The sequence below is a fragment of the Hemitrygon akajei genome, chromosome 2, assembly GCF_048418815.1.
Source record: "Hemitrygon akajei chromosome 2, sHemAka1.3, whole genome shotgun sequence".
NCBI classification, from domain to species: domain Eukaryota; kingdom Metazoa; phylum Chordata; class Chondrichthyes; order Myliobatiformes; family Dasyatidae; genus Hemitrygon; species Hemitrygon akajei.
In genome coordinates this window covers 29,790,303-29,812,260 of record NC_133125.1, presented here as the reverse complement: position 1 = coordinate 29,812,260, position 21,958 = coordinate 29,790,303, and the positions used below count along the sequence as shown (strand labels likewise).

The window sequence follows — 21,958 nt, the reverse complement described above, 5'->3', positions numbered from 1 at the left end:
TCTACATGGACTTTAGCAAGAACTGACAAGGTCCTGCATGGAAGGTTGGTCAAGAAGGTTCAGTCGCTTGGCATTTAGGATAAGATACTAAATTGAACTAGACATTGACTTTGCAGAAAAAGCCACAAAGTGGTAGTGGATGGTTGACTGTCAATAGGCCTGCGGCTAGTGGTGTGCTGCAGGGTTTAGTGCTGGGTCTGTTGTTATTTGTCCATCTATAATCCAACAATCTGGATGACTATGTGGTAAACTGGATCAGCAAATTTGCTAATGACACCAAGATTGAGGGTGTAGTGGACAGCGAGGAAGTCTGTCAAAGCTTGCAGAAGGGTCAGGGCCAGCTGGAAAAACAAGACTGTAAAATGGCAGATGGAAGTTAATGCAGACAAGTGCCATGTGGTGTACTTTGGGAGGGTAAATCAGGGTAGGACTTGCATGGTGGGCAGTAAGGCACTTAGAAGTGCGGGAGACAGAGGTATCTGGGAATACAGGTCCATAATTCCTTGAAAGTAGTGTCACAGGTGGATAGGGTCATAAAACGAGCTTTTGGCACATTGACCTTTGTATAAAGTATTGAGTACAGGAGTTGGAATGTTATATTGAAGTTATATAAGAAATTTCTGAGTCCCAACTTAGAGCATTGTGTGCCATCCTGTTCACCAACCTACAGCAAAGAAGAGCATAGAAAAAATTTGCAAGGATGTTGCCATATTTGAGGACCTGAGTTATATAGAGAAAGGTTGAATAAATTAGGATTTTATTCCCTGGAGCATAGAAGAATGGGGGGAGATTTGAGAAAGAATACAAAATTATGAGGGGTATAAATAGGGTAAATGCAAGCAGGCCACTAAGGATGGGTGAGACTAGAACTAGATGTCATGGGTTAAGGGTAAAAGGTAAAATGCTTAAGGGGATCATGAAGTGGGACTTCTTTACTCAGAGGGTGGTGAGAGTGTGGAGCGAGCTGCCAGTGGAGTGGTGGATGAGAGTTCAATTTCAACATTTCAGAGAAATTCAGACAGGTACATGGATGGGAGGGATATGGAGGGCTAAGTTCCAGGTGCAGTTCAATGGGATGAGGGAGAACAATAGTTTGGCATGGACTAGGTGGACTGAAGGGCCTGTTTCCGTGCGGTAGTATTCTATTGCTTTAGAGAAGTGATGGGCAGGGAAGAGAAGGAATGAGAGAATCACCAGAATGGTGAAATGGAAAGGGGGGGGGGGGGGTGGAGGGGGAGAAAGAAGGAAATTACTAGAAGCTAGAGAAATCCATGTTCATACAATCAATTTGGAGACTACCCCGATGAAATAAGGAGGTATTGTTCCCCCAATCTCATTTTGGCCTCATCATTGCAGTAGAGGCAGCCATGATCTTCCCACTGATCTTCTTACTGGCACTCGCCTTGTAAGCGTGACAAATGCTACACTTGCCTCTATATCTTAGCACCATTAAGGGCTGAAAGAGTCCTTCCTGGTGGGACAATACCTTGCCTGTTAGGGCCATCTACTCTACCTGATGCTCCTGGTGCAGCTTCCTCTACATGGTGAGACCTGACACAAATTCAGGGACTGTTATTAAGCACCTACCCATCCCAATTACCATTCTGATATGTCTGTCCATGGCCTCCTTTACTGCCAAGTGCCCATGGTTTGGAGAAAGTTGGAGGATCCAGAAGAGAAACTGTTGAGAACAAACAGTTCTGCTAGAGGGGGTGGTATTGGTGAAGGGGAGCTGTTAGATCTGTTGTTCAGAAATTAGAGAGCTTTGAGGCCTAGAGATTTTAGTAAATAGGAACTATACATCCAGAGTGAAAATAAAGCAAACCAAGCCAGGGAACTGAACTTTATTGAAGTGATGAAAAGCATGTGAAGTGCCATGGAGTAGGTAGGAAAGGACTGAACCAGGGAGGGACAAGATGAAGTCATGGTATGCAGTGGGGCAGGAGCAGGTTGAAACAATGAGCCTGCTGGGACACTTAGGTTAGTGGTAGTGGCTGGGAGATCACCAGAGTCAATGAGGCTAGTGATAGTGCTCAGACAATGGCCTAGTGTTCCACAGTGTGTCCTGTAAGGAGAAGGGGTCTAAGAGCTGCCAGCTGGCCTCAGCAAGGTAGAGGTTAGTCCGCCAGAATATAACAGCACTACCTTGTCTGCGGGCTTGATGTGAGATTGGGACTGGCGTGGCAAGAGTGAAGGGCAGTGGTTAGAACAGGCAAGGGGAATGAAGTCATGATGGCTGATGTCTTGTCAGCAGATAGAGATGAAAAGATCCAAAGCAGGCAGAAGGTCAGAGCAGGGCGATGAACGAACTCTTCTTGGGCTTTCAGCCAGGTACAGGTATTGATTATAACCCACGTTTCAATGACAAACTCTGCCACGTTCATCGGGGATGATGTCTGGGCATGTCTAGTCTGGTGGTATTTATATTCCCATAGTCTGTCCCTCCTGATTGGGTATGGACTAACCAATCAGGTTTCCACTCTCCTATCTTATTTACAATCAAATTCCACTTCTTACTTAGAGCGAGACTTTCATCTTTGCTAAAAAAAAATTCTTAGAGTTGTAGTTCACTGGCTTCCCTTGTCAGGTAGTCCCAAAACCCATTGAAATAAAACTAGAGGAAAAGATTTTTTTTAAAAGATGACGGTCTTGCCCCAAGAAAGAACTGGATTTGATTGTAAACAAGGCAAGAGAGCGGAAATCTGATCAGATAAGGATGAGTCCTGAGGAAGGGTCTTAGCCTGAGGCATCAGCTATCCTTTTTCCCCCATGGACGCTACCTGGCCTATTGAGGTTTCCCAACATTTTGTGTGTGTGGTTTGGATTTCCAGGATCTGGAGATTTTCTTGTTTGTGTTTGGATAAGGACCGACCAATCAGGAAGGACGGGCAACAGGATTAGACATGTATAGGCATCATCCGGAATGGAGATGGCGGAGTTTGTCATTGACACATCGGTTATAATTGATATCTGTACTGAAAGTCTAAGTGTTTATTCATCATATATGCCAGGAAAGCACTAGATCCTTTTCTCTTTGCCAGAACTAGGTGGCTGAAGACGGAGAAAAGATCATCAATTGGGGTAAGGAATCCTTCTCAGAGAAGTCTGCAGTACGAAATTCAAGCTGCAATAAAGTGCAATTTGTATGCAAAACAAGTTAGCCCATGAAAGCCATTTCCAAGTTAATCTAAACAAAATCTGTATCAAACAAAAAAATGATTAAAACCCTAGACTGCATTTTCTAATGGAAAATGTTTAACTAGATATTGGATAATAAACCATGCAAGAAACAAATCTAGGTCTCTTACAATAAACACCTGTACTCAAAATACTGCTTGTTAATTACCCTGCCTGGTGGTCCATTCTTAAGTATTAACTCCATTGCTACAACTTAAACGAGACATTGTTGAGCTTGATAAAACCTTTCCAAAGAAAAGTAAAACTTTGCATGGTGCTGAAAAGCTGAAAACCAATGCTCTAATCCAAGAACAGTTTCACAACTCTAACTTCAGCCATTATATTTTTCTGTTAAATCTAATTACTATTGATAACAAAGTCACCTGCATGGATGCAAAACAAGATACAATTGATAATGTAAGTAATGAAACAGTTTATGTCTAACCTTCCAATCGTACTGGCAATTCCATGCTGTAATTGTTATATGGTTATATGGTTAAAGGCAACACAATGTTAAGATTAGACACCCTACAACAGTTTAAACCCAGACAAAGCTCTCATTGTTCTCTTGCCAATACTTAAATTTACAACTAGGAAAATTGTTTAATCTTACAAGCTGTTCTACTGCAGTTGAAAAATTGTTACTGCAACATCAGCACATTAATAGAGTATAAAAAGTGTGCTGATAATGAAGATAGTTTAAAATCTTATATTAAAATTTGCTTCACAACCTCCATACTTATGTTAAGAAATATATACACACCTCCTCCTTGGATCTTTCAAACATCTTTGGATTAGGCATTTTTAGTTCAGCTCGTGGTTCAATGAGCGTTGGAGATACGGGGGTAATAGCAGGAGTTGGTTCTGGAGAAAGCAGGTAATCCTTTTCAGGACTGTCAAGTGAAACCTCTTCTGTAGCTTCTGGAAAGCAATACAGAAAGAGGAAAAACTTATTGCAAATATCACTGCCTACATAATCGACTAAAAATATCCATAGCCCTTTCCTAAAGCACAATTTCAATAAAGTCCAATTCATAAACAATTGAAAAATAGAGGTCTAAACTAAAACTCACCCCAATTAATGTCTGCATAGACTAAATTGAAACAATAGTAAAAATTTGGTGAATTATTTGTACTATCACAGTAGAATTATATACAGTATTAAAAGCACATTAAAAAAGATAGCCACATCCACCTCTAGACTCTTGAGCAATCCAGTTTCAGTTCAAATAATTTTACTTGGAGGTCCATTTATCAAGTTGCAAACACGAATAAATCTCTCACGTTAGTGTACAAGAAATAAAAGTTAATAAAGGTATCCAGCATGCAAAACTTAACAAGCCATGGTCAACTAGGTCATCGAGATTCAAGGTGTAATTTTAAGGAAATAAGCAATGCAGTGTGGATGCACTGAGCATAAAGCATGTACAAATTGGTAGCTGGTGGAAATACACAAAGAGTATTTTACACAAATTTATATCTGAAATTGCTTATATCCAAAAATTCCAATTTTTGAGCTTGAAATCAAAAGTTAACCTTTGATTTTAACCTTGATTGTACTAAACCAGTAGACTGCAGAATATTCACATTTGTTCTGTCAATCTAAAAAACAAAATCTGCAATAACTATCATATTAAATTTCCATGGGCAACTTCAATTTAATAACTCTGCATTAAAAATCAATAAAATAGCATTCAGATTTCTACACCGATCATTTAAAGTTGTATTTGACTGTTCAATCACCAAATATTCCTCAAAGTACAGTACTATATATAGTGGATTCGTCCATTGGTTAACTGAGGCAGCCACTTACTTGGGACAACTCTTAAAGAAGAAAAACTAATCAAGAAAATAGTCAGGATTCCCTTTATTTATCTGAGACATAAGATGCTTAATTGGGACAGGAGACTGTTCCTGAACAGTTTCTAACTAGAGTCAGTTGTATGAACTTGTGTAGCCATTAGTCACTATACCATGCTTAAAGCAAACCGTTTTTAAAATAGCGTCAGTTGCACGTGTTTGTTTTCAAATGGCAGCGATTTTTGTCACTGCCAGCCAGCAAGAAGTACACGATAGGACAATCTAGAACTGTTTTGCTCACTGCAGTTTCAAGCATTCAGACTTCGAGATGCCAGAAGCAGCCAGGATTGAAAATGAAAACGACACTGCTTCAACAAATTAGGAAATCTGAAGAATTTAGAAGGCATTGACAATCATCTTGAATATAACAAAAATGAAGATTTAGAAAATGTAATCATCAAAAGCATTGTATGAAGGTGGTTCATTATCTGCACTAAGTACCTGTGCCAATGTTGTCTAATTACAGTTAGTCACAGAACATGGCAGCATGTTGGTTTCCCATCACAATCAAAGACGACAATGAAACCTGTGCAGGAGAAATTTTAAAGTGGAGTTGCACTCTGTCAATCTCAGAAGTCTGGGTCTAGAGGTACAGTTGTCACAAACTGGGGTCTTCCTTGGTTGCAATGAATAACCATGATTTCTTCTCTGCCTTATCATGCCCTTCGTTCGCTGTGAAGCACTGCAGAACTGCCTTCCTGGCCACTGGATCTTACCGCTGATCTCATCTGCCCAGTCTGCTGGAGCTAGCACAGGCATGTCCCTATTTCACCAGGGCGTGAGGCCCACCCGCTACCCTCACCTGGTTTAGCCAGCCTGTCGAAGCAGTGTAACAAGGTATGGTCACTGTTGCGTGCAAACAGCTACTTGGAGCAGCAGGTGAGAGTTGAGTGCTCGGTAGGGATCAAAGGTGAGTGAGCTGCCCCAGAATGGACACAAGCCCTTCACTACATGTGCTACACCTCCCTGGACATCCTGTAAACTGGATGAATTCCTCTGTTGATGTATCTTAGCTCCTAATAGTTTTACTGTACTGTAGTAGCACTGTAGTGTTCTAATTTGTTCTGTATTTCATTTAAATACATAATTTGTTGCTCAGTTAAAGAGTAGTTTGTCTTTTTTTAAATCTATTCCTATTAGCCAGTCTCGTTGGGGCAGCCACTTAATTAGGCCAAAATGTACTGGACCTGATGTGTCCCAGTTAACAGGAATCCACTGTATCTGAATGTGTGTAAATGTCATTTATGTCTGAATTCCATTTCTGCATGAGAACGCAGTGGGCTTCCAAAAACGATTCCCTTAGTTGATTAGCAATACTCCACATGAAAACCTACAACTTTGAGAATAATCTTATATTAAATTATTAACTGAATAAGATAAATAAACTGATCTTGTACTTAGTAAAACCAAGGCAACTCAAAGGTGATTGTCAATTCAATTTACAAGATGCTCATATGGAATAACAGTTAATACAACCAGCCAGTGAGTGGGTATATTACTTTTCTATAATTTAAAAAGGTCGCAAATAGATTTACTCTAACAACTGAAATGTTCCTTCCATAATTTGATTACCCGAAGCATAAAATAGGAAATGGAAGTAGAGATTCATAGTCTGCTGAGCCTATACTGCCAAGTTTCGTAATACAATGAGTTCCTGAAACATCATCATATCACTGCTGTCGTATCCCAATAAATCACCACCGAATACTGTTAACAACATCCAAAATAAATAAAAACTTACCAAACTACTGATACGTAGGAATAAAACATTTACTTCTTAACTTCCTCTGATATTAATATTCTAAGCCCCTACCCACCTCCCCCTTTCACTACCACTCCATTTCACTTCAGTTCCATTCACCTTCTTCCCCCTCCATACATCCCACCCTGCAGTTTCTGTGAAGAAATTTGGTAAAACAGAACACTAGGAAAGCTGCAAGCCCTGAGGGTGTCTCACCTGGTCCTGGACTGCTTCAAAGTTGCTACAATTATTCCAGTTCCCAAGAAAGACAAGATCACTGGACTTAATGTTTATAGGCTAGTCACTCTGACTTCAGTAGTACAAAAACCTTTGAATGGCTGATGTTGGCCTATGTAAAGTTCATCACTGACCATCTTCTTGGCCCACCATAGTTTGTATATAGGCAAACTGCTCAACTGAGGAAGCAGTTAACTTGTCTTCATTACATTCTTCAACATTTGGACTTCCCCAACACTTAGTGAGGATCTTGTTTGAGGATGTTAGCTCCACCTTCAACACTACTGTCCCAGAGTTGCTCCACAGAAAGTTAACCTAGCCAGCTGAATCCTATAGTATCTGCCGATGGATTATGAACTTCTGGACAGGAAGGAAGCAATATGTAAGCAGGGCTCCTACTTTTCAGATCCAATTTCTATAAGCACAGGCTCTCCCCAGGGCTGTGGTCATTCCCCCTCCTGTTCTCACCTTATACAAATGACTAATTCCACAGATAAATCCTAAAGTTCGTGAATAACATGACTATAGTTGGTCTCATCTCTAATAATGATGTGACCTGCTATCAAAAGAGGTGGACCATCTTGCAGTATGGTATGCTTGTAACAACGTGGCACTTACTGCTATCATGACAATGGAAATGAGGATTGACTTCCACCGACAATCCCCTACCTGCCCTCCCTCCTTGGAGATTAATGGTCAGGCAGTGTCTGTGGTCAAGTCATTCAAATTCCAGGGGACTACCATTACCAATACATTCAAGTAGGACAAGCACTTTATGCTCATCACTAGGAAAGCCCAGCAGAGATTGTACTTCCTACGCCAGCTTTGAAAGCTTAACATTTCAAGGCATATCCTGATGAATTTGTACTCATCCATCATTGAGAGGGTTGACCAGCTCTAGCACCTCTGGTTTCCCGCCACCTCCTCCTTCTCCAAGTCCAGGTTGCAGTAAGTGGCCCATTAAGCAAAGAAAATTATTGGCTGTCAGCTAATGACATTAAAAGACCGGTACATCATCAGAGCAGAGAGCTGAAAAAATTACTGCTGACTGCACTGACCCTAGCAGGAAGACGCTACATGTCCATCACCACCAACCAAAACTACACAATATCTCCAAAGCTTCTTTCCTGTAGCTATCCATCTTCTCAATCGCACTCATCAGGTGTAATACCCTGACCGTCCCTACACAACATCCATCAAATGGTCTTCCCTGCTCTCCTAGTTCTGTTGATAATTATTGATTTATGTTTGGTTATTGGTCACATGCACATTCGACCCTTCTGCTATTGTTGATTCGCATGGCTGTTACACCTGGTAAATTGCTAGTTGCTATCATGTTGTCTGTTATGGTATATATCTGTGTTTCATGCTTGACACTGAACCACAATCAGTTCCAGTATTTTTCACATACTGACAATAAAGTGATTATGAACTGTGAAATCAGTTATAAAGTGATGTTCAGGACAAAATCCTCAACATTTGGATTCAAGTCTGAACAGTGGTTATCCATTACTAAAGTTTTACACAACCCAATTCCTCTAAAAACTATTCTGTGCATCCTCAGCCAATATCCTACTGCCCTTGATAAACCTGAAGGCTATACAATTTCTCATGTCCTAACCCATGAAGCCACTTATTAACTACTATCCCTGCTGACTCCTCTAGTTCCTAATTAAGCAAAACCTCAATTCTGCTTTACAAAAAAAAAACATTTGGTTCCACCCTTTCCAATATTAAGGCTACAATTCTCATTATGTTCCTCCAATTCATATGTAACAGCCTCACAATAACTGGCTATGTAACTTCACATCTCTAAAAACTACCCCTCTCAAACACAACTCTCCCAACATGACTAATCTGGAACATACCTTTTGCTCTTGGTCCAAAGCTGAAAGGCACTACAAATATAATTTTTGCGCCCAACTTGATATTTGTAGATACTCATGACAAATCAATTAAATTCTATACCTCAGGACTTCAACAATAACCTGAGGAGGAAGCTGCACCCAAACTGGAACAAGAACAGGAAACAAAAACCAGTAGACTTGCCTAAAATCAATGTTTAAAAAGTTGCAGCATTCTTACCAGCAAACAGGTCTTCATGGTCATCATCCAGTAAAGCATCAGATTTGGGCCCATTTGACTTCACACTTATATCTTCAGTTGGAAGACTAGCAGGATCAGGTGAAGAAGGACTAGACTGAAAGAAAAGCAAATAAGCACGTTTAGTCTGTTAATTAGAAATGAAGACCAGTTAAGCAAATCAGGTTAAAGACTTCATTAAGACAAGCCTTCATTGGATGAGTACAAAGGCAGTCAGCCAATTATGGTTTATTCATATTACCATTATCGTTCCTGGTATATTATCATATAGAACAATGTGTGAAACACTTGAAAATAATCTTTTATACATTTTAAATCTAGTATTCTTGCTAAAAAAAAGTATTAAATGCACAATACTGTCTTGTTTGCTTAACGGCTTTTACCACCTCAGAAATAATTCAAATAGGGATGTGCAGGAAAATTTCACAATGTTTACAAGTACTTAGGATGGAGAACATTAATATTTGTTAACATTTTAATGGGTTTTAATGTGACAAAACCCCACATAGGAACAGTAGATTCCATGGGCAGTTTCAGCATTTCCATTCCATTAGCTCTTCATTCTAAGCTTCATGCTCAACACATACCAGTGATCTCCATATATTACATCTAATTTCTGCCGCTGTCTGTAACAAATTTGTTGTATATTCTCCCCGTGACCTCGTGGGTTTCCTCAGGGTGCTCTAGTTTCCTCCCACAACCCAAAGACGTACTGGTTAGCCGGTTGGGGTCATTGTAAATTGTCCTGTGATTAGGCTAGGATTAAATTGGGGGATTGCTGGACAGTGCCATTTAAAGGGCCAGAAGGGCATTCTATCTCAATAAATATATACATAAATCTCAAGTATGCTTCCAAAATTCAGTTCTGTCCAAAACTTAAAACACACAAGTTGCGAGAAACAGGACTGCCTTAGAAATGAGCCCTAATCAATCCACTAGCCTGGATCAGATTGAAATTTCAATTTTGCAACATGGCTACTTAAAAACTTCAAACAAAACAGTGAACTTTGAAATGGTGACAGATTAGTTTTTAACTTGACATGTTTCCCACATCCCCTCAGAACATTTGTTTCTTAAGCTGGCAATTTCTTTGGACACACAATTCCACAGGATTTCATATCAAAATTGTATTCAAAGGATTTTTGATGGACACCATCTAATGTGTTGTCGATTTACAGCAAATTGCAGGAATACACCACATGGTATGTCAACGCATCATTTTTCAATTAAATCACGTAACATTTCAATCTAATGAATTCATAGTGCTTAATTTTACATGAACTGCTGTCTTTAGTAAGTGATTAGAGATTTCTCTTCCTCTTTGGCAAAAACCCTGGACCATCCGTCATGCGCAATTTGCTCAGGATAACTTCATTACGTTCACTTTTTTTTGGAAAAGGGTGTATTTTTTTGTGGATAATCTAATGGAAGCGGCGCGATTAACAACCCGCCTCCGCTCAGCAGCGCTGTGTCATCCACAACGACACATCATCAAAAAAATACAACACAAGAGGAGTCAAGTCCAGCGAGACTTTGTGAAACAGGCGAATCCCCGAGAGAGAAAAAAATGAAAAAAAATACACAGCGGCGTCCCAGGTCGGGCCAAGCCGTGGCACGTCCCTCGACCCTGCCCACCGCCCCGGCGCCAGCATTCACCTCCAAGGTGCTGGTGGTGCTGACGAAGAGATCCTCGCTGCCCTCCACCTCTCTGAACTCGGCATCCTCTTCCTCTAGGTCCCCATCTCCAAACGGCGGAGGTTCTCTCTCGGCCGCCATCTTCTCTGTCACGATCGCACCGACAAGTCATATGACCAGTCCACCCCCCGTGACCCACGTCCGCCCCACCCTCTCGGCTCGAGCGCACGACGTGGCCGGCCCAGCCTGACATCACGCCGCGCGTTCGTTCAGCCGCCGCCGGTTCACGTGATGAGTCGCTGAGTGGGTTCGCGGTCGTGACTCCTGCCATCCTGTTGTGGCCGGCATTGCAACCAACAAAACATAGCCCTGCGTGAAGGGAATGCCGCCCTGGGTGGATGTTTTTTAATAAATCACTGTTTCCCAGAGGATGCTCTTCATCCACCACAGTTCAGCATTCAATATCATCATCCAAACTAACCAATAAGCTTCAAGACGTTGGCATCCTTTTGCACTCGGATCCCCGATTTCCTCACCTGCAGACCCCCGTCTGGATTGGCAACAACACCTCCTCCACAATCTATCGGCACAGGTGCTTAGCCCCCCCGCTCTGCTTGCTTTACACTTAATGACTGTGTGGCCAAGCACAGCTCCAATACCATATTCAAGTTTGTTGACGACACCACTGTTGTTGGCTAAACCAAAGGTGGTGACATATCAGCATGAAGGTGGGAGATTGAAAATCTGGCTAGGTGGTGTCATAACAACAACTTCTGACTCACTGTCAGCAAGAACGAGCTGATTATTCACTTCAGGAGGAGGAAACCAGAGGTCCATGAATCAGTCCTCTTCAGAGGATCACAGATAAAGAGGGGCAGCAACTTTAAAATCATTGGTGTATTATTTTGGAGGACCTGACCTCAGCCTAACACATAAGTGCATTGCTAAAAAAAAGCATAGCAGTACCTCTACTTCCTTGGGAGTTTGGGAAGATTCAGCATGATATCTTAAACTTTTGACAAACTTCTGTACAGTAGATGTGTGGTGGAGAATATATTGATTGGCTGCATCACAGCTTGGTATGGAAGCACCAATGCCCTTGAATGGAAAATCCTACAAAAAGTATGGATTTGACCCAATCCATCATGGGTAAAGACCTCCCCACTATTGAGCACATCGATACAAAGTGTTGCCGCGGGAAAGCAGCATCCATCATCAGGGCCCCCCCCCCCCCCCCCATCCAGGACATGCTCTCTTCTTCTTGGTGCAATCAGGAAGAAGGTAGAGGAGCCTTAGGACTCGTATCACCAGGTTCAGAAACAGTTATTACCCTTCAACCTTCAGTCTCTTGAACCAAAGGGAATAACTTCACTTGTCCCATCACTGAACTGTTCCCACAACCTATGGACTCACTTTCAAGAACTCTTCTTCTCACGTTCTCAATGTTTATTGCTTACTTATTTAAAAATATAATTTTTTCTTTCTTTTTGAAAGACTGATTGAACACCCAAGTTGGTGCAGTCTTGAATTGAATCTATAATTGTTATTATTCTGTTATGGATTTATTGTGTATACCTGCAAAAAAATGAATCTCAGGGTTGTTTATAGTGACATATATGTACTTTGATAATAAATTTAGTTCGAACTTTGAAAAGCTGTATTTCAACAGGCTAGAGCCTGTCAGACCCCCATGGACAACGGCAAAATTGGTTTTTCATGTTGGGTTCAGCAATATCTAAATCTCTCTTTTAATGCCTCATGTTAACTTTATCCATAAAACTATTTTTAATGTCACAAACTATACGCAACACAAAATAGTAACAACCATTGAAAATCTGTTGACGTGAAACACAAATTCTGCTGCCTGACCTGAGTACTTTCAGTGCTGTTTCAATAAAGAGCATAAAAAGATGGTTGGACCAGAGGGAGGAGAGGGTGCAGAAGTTGTTCACCAGAATGTTGCTTCCACTGTAGTGTATTAGCAATAAGGAGAGATCGGACAAAGTTGCATTTATTTTCTCGGAGCATCAGAGGCTAAAGGAGGAAGGGGAACCTGACTCACAACAGCACAACGGGAGGTGTCTGAACATAATATTGGAGGAAGTGGTAGAAGCAGATTGCATGAGCAACGTTTCGGAGACATTTAGGCACACACACATAAACAGGCAGTAAACAAAGGGATGTGGCCATATGCAGGCAAATATGAATAATTTAGAATGAATCATGGACAGTGCAGACATGGTGGGCCAAAAGGTCTGTGCCTATGCTGTCCTTTTCTATACTCTAAAAATATTATATAATTTTGCAATTATATCCGTTAAAATACACACTCAGTACAGGAGTGGAACTTGGTGTGGTCTTCTGCTGCTGTAGCCCACCCACTTCAAGGTTTGGCATGCTGTGCATTCAGAGATGCTCTTCTCCATACCGCTATTGTATCATTAGTTAGAACCATAGAACATTACAGCACAGAAACAGGCCTTTTGGCCCTTCTTGGCTGTGCTGAACCTTTTTTCTGCCTCGTCCTGCTGACCTGCACCCGGGCCATATCCCTCCATACACCTCTCATCCATGTACCTGTCCAAATTTTTCTTAAATGTTAAAAGTGAGCCTGCATTTACCACTTCATCTGGCAGCTCATTCCACACTCCCACCACTCTCTGTGTGAAGAAGTCCCCCCTAATGTTCCCTTTAAACTTTTCCCTCTTCACCCTTAACCCATGTCCTCTGGTTTTTTTCTCCCCTAGCCTCAGTGGAAAAAGCCTGCTTGCATTCACTCTATCTATACCCATCATAATTTTATATACCTGTATCAAATCTCCCCTCATTCTTCTACGCTCTAGGGAATAAAGTCCTAACCTATGCAATTTGAGTTACTGTCACCTTCCTGTCAGTTTCATTTAGTTCAGCCTCTTACATTAACAAATCGTTTTCGCCTACAGAACTGCTGCTCACTGGATGTTTTTTTTGTAAACACTAAGTGCATTGCAGATGCTGGGGTCAAAGCAACACGTACAACAAGCTGGAGGAACTCAGCAGGTCGGGCAGCATCCATGGAAATGAGCAGTCAACGTTTCAGGCCAAGACCCTTCGTCAGGACTGGGACAGTCAGGCTTGTGGATCTTGGGGAGGAGGTAAAACCGAGCAGTGCGGGGTGTGGGAATTACAAGTTTTTTGGCTGAGGATGGAAGGTCTCCAGAGTTGATAAGAGCAGTGATGGTATGGGAGACAATGGTTTGATGTTTTTTGGTGGGGTCCTGTTCCAGGGGTAAGTAAGAGGAAGTGTCAGAGATCTGCCGCTTGGGCTCAGTGAGGTAAAGGTCCGTCCGCCAGAGTCCTGATGAAGGGTCTTGGCCCGAAACATTGACTGCTCGTTTCCACGGATGCTGCCCGACCTGCTGAGTTCCTCCAGCTTGTTGTATGTGTTGTTTTTTTTTTTGTTTCTTGCACCATTCTCTGTAAACTCCAGACACTTATGCATGAAAATCCCAGGAAATCAGCAGTTTATGAGATACTCAATCCACCCCTGGTCTGGCACCAAAAATCATTCCAGAGTCAAAGTCACTTTTAATCCTCATTCTGATGGTTGGTCTGAACAGAACCAATCCTCTTGACCATGTCTGCATGCTTTTATACATTGAGTTGCTGCCATATGATTGGCTGATTATATATTTGCATTATCCAGCAGATATCAGGCATACCTAATAAAGTGGCCACTGAGTGTATAATGTTTTCCAGCAACATTTTCTCAGCATCACTAAAATGTCTAGAAAAGATGCTAACGTATGGATAATTATTAACCAAAGTTGCATTACGTACATATAGCTTCTATCCCATCATTTGCCATCTGATCTCCCTACCTAAATTAAATTGAGGAAATTCAATTAAACCTCAGCCATGGACTATTTCAAACCCGGATGCAAAAGGGAGGAGGGTTGGGCATGGGGACTGACAGAGGAGGAAAGACTGGGCAAGGCAGAGGACTCTTGACGAGCCGCTGTCAGTGGCCTCTGCTCCAGTAGGGGTAATGGTCTTCATCAAATCCTCATCAATCATCAGAAGCTTTACCAGGGTGATTAATGTGATGGAGCATTTGTTCTATGAGAAGATAAATAGGTTAAGGATATTCTCTATATATTGGTTTTAGAGGAATAAAGAATCATCTAATTGAAATACAGTGGATTCCAGTTAATTGGGACGCTTCAGGACCAGCATTAGGCCCAACTAATCCACTGTCCCAATTAGCCAGTTTCATGGAAATAGTTAAAATGTATAAAAAAGACAAACTACTGTTTAACTGAGTAACTAATTATGAAGTTAAATAAAATACAGAACAAATTAGAACATTATCAATACTGTTACAGTACTATACAATGTGTTTTCGTTCTGAAGTACCCTCACCAGGCTTGTATCAAAACTTGACTCATTAGCCAGCCCTGCTAACAGCCATGGGACTCAGCAGAGAAGCCACCTTTCAGGAACAATAAGCATCTAGGGTCAATATGATTTGGGGTTCAACCAAACAGGAACATCGTGATGATCCGATTAAAGAAACCTTGATTTGAGTGACTGCTGTATAAGTACTGCCATGCACAATTGTCGGTTGGAAGGAAATAACAAATCGTACATCACAAAAAATTATAAACAAAGTATATTTACAAACTTGAGCTTTATCAAACAGTCAGTAGGAAAAGGAAAAGGGGAAATAGATATAAAAGGGCCCATTACAGTAAACCAGTCTAAATGTGCACACTGTTGGAGCTCATCTTAAAGTTGTGTTTTTACTCACACGCCGGATCCATGGTCTGTGTGAAAATGCATTCCACATTCTGAACTTCACTCAACATCCATCTCGGACAAACAGGCTCACTCTTTCGGGTGTACTGGCCCCTCCTCCTTGGAGCCATTCACCTGCACAAAGCACATTGTGTAGCGGAACGCTGCTTCCCATGGCGTCCTCAGCCATCTGCCCTCCTGTCCTCTTCACAGCTCCCGCCAAAAAGACCACAAACCCCACCAGTGTCCGTCACAAATCTCACTCCACCCAGCTTTCTCTAGAACCTTCTCCCAGTTCCACCGTCCTGATTGGCTGACACAACATTCCTAAGTTGTACATCATAGCCCTTTATCTTTAGCCAAAAACCCAAACTTGCTATCAACAGGACACACTGCTTCTACAAAAAGCTACAAAATGAAATATCCTACAACACAGCTGTAAAAATCTTAACCAGGGCATTACTGTTCTGAATAGTTATCAATGGAGGATATAGCCCAGTCCATCATGGGTAGAGCTATCCCCACAATTGAACGTTGTGGCAGGAGAACAGCATCCATCATCATGAACTCCCATCATCCAGGCAATGCTCTTTTCTTGCTGCTGCCATCAGTAAGAAGGTACAGGAGCCTCAAGATCCTCACCACCAGGTTCATGAACAGTTATTACCCTCAACTATCAGGTTCTTGAACCAGAGGGAATAACTGCACTCAACTTCACTTGCTCCATCAATGAGCTGTTCCCACAACTTATAGACTCACTTTCATGGACTCTTCTCATTTTCTAAATATTTATTGCTTATTTATTATTATTATTTTCTTTTCTTTGTTTTAGTATTTGCACGGTTTGTTGGTTTTCTTTAGGATGTGTCCACTCTGTTTTGAGTAGTCTTTCATCGAGTCTGTTGTGTTCCTTGTATTCACTGTGATTGCCCATAAGAAAGTGAATCTCAGGGTTGTACATGGTGACATTAATGTACTTTGAATTTTACAGTGTACACTGCTACGTTCTTTTGATTGACAGTAAATGAACAAAATCAGCGCAGACATGTAGGGCAGGTAAGGGAGTGCCTTCATACAATGCTATTGATGACTCCATACTCTGAGTCTGCTGTTTCTGACATCTCCAATCCTGAATGCTTGAAACCACAGTGAGCGAAATAGTTCTGAACGATCACACTGCTTATTTCTCACCAACTTTCAATGGCGAAAATCACTGCTCAAAAAGATGTGCCCTGTCATCTTCCTAAAGGCAATCTGGCATGTATAATAAACATCGGCTCTTCCAGTGAGACACCAATCCTAAAACACGAATAGTTCCTGATTGTGCCTTCAGCTATATATAAATGGAATAACTTTTGAAGCATTATTCTGCAAATCAATACTATCATTTGAAAGTCAATTACCTTCAGTAAGGGTTTAGTTAATGATTATATCTCTGTTATTTGTCTCAGTGATCACTAATACAAAAAAAAGCTTATGAACGCAATGATATCGTTGAGGCTGGCTGCACACCTTGTATATCAGAACTGTTTTGTTTCCTTAGGAAAGTGCAAAAGCCTTCACAGGTTAAAAATTATTCTCCTGATATTCTCTTGTTTGAAAAAGTGGCAGATCATTGCCATGGCTTCTGGTCCTTGACCCCTGACCCTCAGATTCACAGGCAACAAGCCTCCAAACTCCAGTCCCTGGCTGAACTTGCACACTCGGCCTTCAGGGCCCTACCTCTGCACTCAGCAAGCTCTGGACATCGGCATTCGGCTTTGCTCTCCGAACTTCGCCGAACTCCGGGTATCGACCCCAGGACTCACCAGTCATAGGTTTGAATTTTAGGCCTCAACTTCCATATCTGCATGGAGCTTCAACCCAGATGACCTGGGGTGGTCACAGGCCCTTGTATCTCCTGCCCATACTAATCTCTGGCTCGGACTCACCGACCTGGAGATTGCTGGCCTCCTCAGTGCCTCTTGACCCAACCTTCAGAATTGCTGACTTTCGACCGCAGAGCATTCCAACCAGGACTCTGAACACAGGCGCCTGCCCCTGACTTTTCATTCTTTACTCTCTGTATACCCATGATTGTGTCTCCACAGCTCCAATCTGCTAATTAAATTTGCTGACGATACTACATTGATTGGCCTTATCTCAAATACTAACAAGGCAGCCTACAGAGAAGAAGTCATTACCCTGACACAATGGTGTCAAGAAAACAACCTCTCCTTCCACATCGCAAAACAAAGGAGCCGGTTGTGGACTACAGAAGGAATGGAGACAGGCTAACCCCTATTGACATCAATAGATCTGGGACTGAGAGGGTGAACAGCTTTGTTCCTTGGCATACAAATCACTGAGGATCTCACGTGGTCAGTACATACTGGCTGTGTGGTGAAAAAAGCACAACAGCGCCTCTTTCACCTCAGACGGTTGAAGAAGTTTGGTATGGGTCCCGAAGTCATAAGGACTTTCTACAGGGGCACAATTGAGAGCATCCAGACTGGCTGCATCACTGCCTGGTATGGGAACTGTACTTCACTCAATCGCAGGACTCTGCAGGGAGTGCTGCGGACAGCCCAAAGCAGACGTGAACTTCCCACTATTCAGGACATTCACAGAGACAGATGCATAAAAAGGGCCCAAAAGATCATTGGGGACCCAAGTCACCCAAACCACAAACTGTTCCAGCTGCTACCATCCGGGAAAAGGTACCGCAGCATAAAAGCCAGGACCATAGGCTTCGGGACAGCTACTTCCACCAGGCCATCAGACTGATTAATTTTATTTCTAGGCGATACTGACTGTCCTGTTGTACATACTATTTATTACAAATTACTATAAATTGCACATTGCACATTTAGATGGAAACGTAAGATAAAGATTTTTATTCCTCATGTATGTGAAGGATGTAAATAATAAAGTCAATTCAATTCAATTCTCCCTTATCTCTATCTCCAAATCCTAATCTAATGCTCAACTCTCTGCACTTTTCCCAAAATCATCACCACAAACCTTAAAAAAATAATTAAGTCTGAGCCACAACATTGATGGACATCAAGCTCAGCAACATTTTGACCTACCAAAATGACGATTTTAATTAGTAGGCAACGGCACTGAAGGCTTCAGAATTGGCTTCAAGTGTTAGCACTTGAAAACCAGAACCACAATTTCTTCAATAGGATGACTTCTGAGGCCCAAACAATATTGCATCTATGGAAGGATGTTCTGTGAAGCCCTTGAAAGAAGTATTTTATGATTTGAGATATACCAGTCGTGTAATGGAACTTGGGAGGCTTATTTTAAGTAGGGATTGATGATCCAATAAGATTTGTAGGTACATTTTGCTTTGGTTGTATATGCTAACCACATCATGTCTATTATGGGGTGTTGAACCCCTTGTATATGGAAAGGATTTGAACACCCAGTAATGTCTATGTCGTACAATCACTCTCTGCTCCTTTGTGTCTTTTCACTTCTTAGTGATTCAGTTCCAGGCGGAGAGACTTTCAGATATCCCTATGATATAACTAAAAGTTGGAGTTAAGTTTAAAATTATCATCAACATGAATATTCAACATGTATAATGATGAATATTCTTCACTGTAATTTACTTACAATAACTACTTATTATTGATATAATTAACGCACTTCAAAAATCTATTGGACAAATGGTAATGCTCAGTAATAAACACATTTTCACCTCCACACTTCTTGTTTTATTTTCCTTCTAAACACAAAAGTAATTGAGATACTGTATGTCCAGTTGTCTTCTGATTTCAGTGTAGCAGATTGACAATGTTGCTGGAAGGGTCACAATGCTCAGTAGTGAATTGAGGATTTTTTTTTAGTCATTAACAGCTTCAAGCATTCCTGTAATTAAGCAGAGACAGCTCAGTGTTATAAAGTCGGGATCAGATCAGAAAGCTAGCTGATTGTGAATAGGCACATTCTGTTCCTGATATAAAAAAATAACAATCTGTAATAGACTGATGCTAGGTGTTCAAACAATAGAATTAATTAGACAGAGATGCAGCAATTCTGGATAAGTAGTATCAGATCATTTTGATATCAAACGAAACCGTATGGTGGGGATATAAAGGGTGGATAATTAGAGGTAAAAGTTAATATTTATTCAGCCAGAAGGTTGATTAGAATGGTAAAGAATTAACAAAATTTACAATAAAAAAGAGACAATTTGAGCTAATTGTTTCATACCAGTCTTTTATGGTTCACCAATATATGTAATTCCAGCCTTCCAGACCACCTTGACTCACTGCAATTCACCTATTGCCAAAACAGTGGATGTCATCTCCCTGGCCCTACACTCACCTCTGGAGCATCTAGATAGTAAAGGCACCTACATTAGCTGATTTTCCATTGCTTACAGCTCCACCTTCAATACTATTATTTCAAGCAAACTTATCACCAAACTCTGGACCCTGGGAGTCAACACCTCCTTCTGTAATTGAACACTCTACTTCCTGACAAACAGATCATAATCGGTAAGGATAGGCTACAACACCTCTGCCATAATTATTCTGAACAATGGCATGCCACAAGGATGCACCTTCAGACCCTACTCTTCTCCCTGTACACTCATAGCCAGATTCTGCTCTAACCCCATTTACACATTTGCAGATAATACCACTGTAGTGGGCTATTTCTCTAGGAATGATGAATCCAAGTACATGAAGAAGATTTATTTGTTTAGTGATACAATGTGGAGTTGGCCCTACTTGCCTTTCAAGCCATCCCAGCAACCCTCGACAACCCTGATTTAACCCTAACCTAATCACGGGACAAATTTGCAATGACCAATTATCCAACCTGGTATATCTTTGGATAGTACGTGGGAAGAAACTGGAGCACCCAGGGAAAACACATGCATTTCATGAGGAGCACCTACAGAGACTCCTTACAGAAGATGCTGGAATCGAACTCCAAACTCCAATGCTACTTGTCCAATGTAACAGTGTCATGCTACCCGCTATGCTACTATGGAGTGTTGATTTAGTAACACACTGTCATGCAACAACCTTTCCCTCAATTTCAGCAAAAGAAAAGAGCTGCTCATTAACTTCGGGGGGGGGGGGGGGGTAGTGCACATGCTCTGATCAACATCACCGGTGTTGAGGTTGGGAACTTCAAGTTCCTTGGAGTGAACATCACCAATAGCCTGTCCTGGTCCAACCATACAGACGTCACTGCCAAGAAAACTCATTAGCACCTCTACATCCTGAGAATGCTGATTAAACCTGGCATGTCCCCTTTTTTATTAATGCTCTAGGGAAAGCAACCTATCATGATGCATAACGTCTTGGTAAGACAACTGCTTTGCACGTGACCACAAGAAACTGCAGAGAGTGACGGACACAGCTCAGAACATCACAGAAAACTCTGTCTCTACCTCTTACTGTCTCAGTAAAGCAGCCAGTGTAATCCCCACCCACTCTGGATATTCTTTCTTCTCTCCTCTCCCATCAGGCAGAAGATACAGAAGCCTGAATGTACAGACAACCAGGTTCAAGGACGGCTTCTATCCTGCTTTTGTAAGACTATTGAATGTTTACCCTAGGATTGCAAGGTGGACTGTTGACCTCACAATCTACCTTGTTAAGATCTTGCACCTTATTGTGTGCCTCCTCTGCACTTCTCTGTACCTGTTACACTTCATTCTGCACTCTGTTACTGCTCTACCTTATTCTACCTCAATGTAATTTGATTGGTAGGAACAGCAGGCAATACAAGCTGTTCACTGTATTTCAGTACATTTGACAATAATAAACTAATATCAGTTCCAATTTCTATGGCTTCTCATTCATTACCAAAATTCCCAAAATAGATTCTAATTGTCATTTGTACATCATACATATTTTCAGAAATGGAGAGACATTCAGAACAGAAGCAACAACAATCATATTTTTATACGCAAAACAAACATCATCAGATACTATATATGCACACCATTTACTAAGAGATTCCTTAAAGTTGTCATAGCCAGGGGAGGTATTGTGGTATTGTGGTGAACTACATATACCTGTCTGGACTGCTCCTGTGGCTCCTCCCACAGACCCCTGCTGACTGCTCCTGTGGCTCCTCCCACAGACCCCTGTATAAAGGCGATTGAGGCCTGAGCCCGGCCTCATTCTCCAGGATGTAGTGTTGTTCATTCTTCCAGTCAATAAAAGCCGATATCTCGCTTCTTACGTCTCAGAGTGAGTTATTGATGGTGCATCAGGTATTAAGGTCCTACTACCTATTAAATGCTCTCAATGGTGTGTGCTTCAAATAGCCTCTCACAACCAGTCCAACACCTGATCTTCATCTGTGGTTTAGCTACTAAGCCCGGCAGAACTGTTTCTACTGATAGGAGAAGAGGCAAAGGTGGGTTGCCTCAGACTGTTGGGGCTTGTCAAGCGGAGTTAGCAGTTCATCTAG

General features: G+C 41.5%; 2 protein-coding genes across 2 annotated transcripts in view; both read right to left on the bottom strand.

The window, feature by feature from the left end:
* Nucleotides 1-10,932, bottom strand: part of snx2 (sorting nexin 2) — a 50,145-nt gene extending 39,213 nt beyond the window's left edge. The window contains exons 1-3 of the mRNA XM_073069465.1: nt 10,775-10,932; nt 9,101-9,215; nt 3,941-4,098 (exon numbers count right to left, since the gene is read on the bottom strand). Coding sequence (XP_072925566.1) covers nt 3,941-4,098; nt 9,101-9,215; nt 10,775-10,894 — 393 coding nt within the window. The 5' untranslated portion in view covers nt 10,895-10,932. The remainder of the gene's footprint in view (nt 1-3,940; nt 4,099-9,100; nt 9,216-10,774) is intronic.
* Nucleotides 10,933-19,299: 8,367 nt separating this feature from the next.
* The window catches only part of LOC140738504 (uncharacterized), a 95,390-nt gene continuing 92,731 nt past the window's right edge, over nt 19,300-21,958 (bottom strand). The window contains exon 16 of the mRNA XM_073065871.1: nt 19,300-19,390. Coding sequence (XP_072921972.1) covers nt 19,365-19,390 — 26 coding nt within the window. The 3' untranslated portion in view covers nt 19,300-19,364. The remainder of the gene's footprint in view (nt 19,391-21,958) is intronic.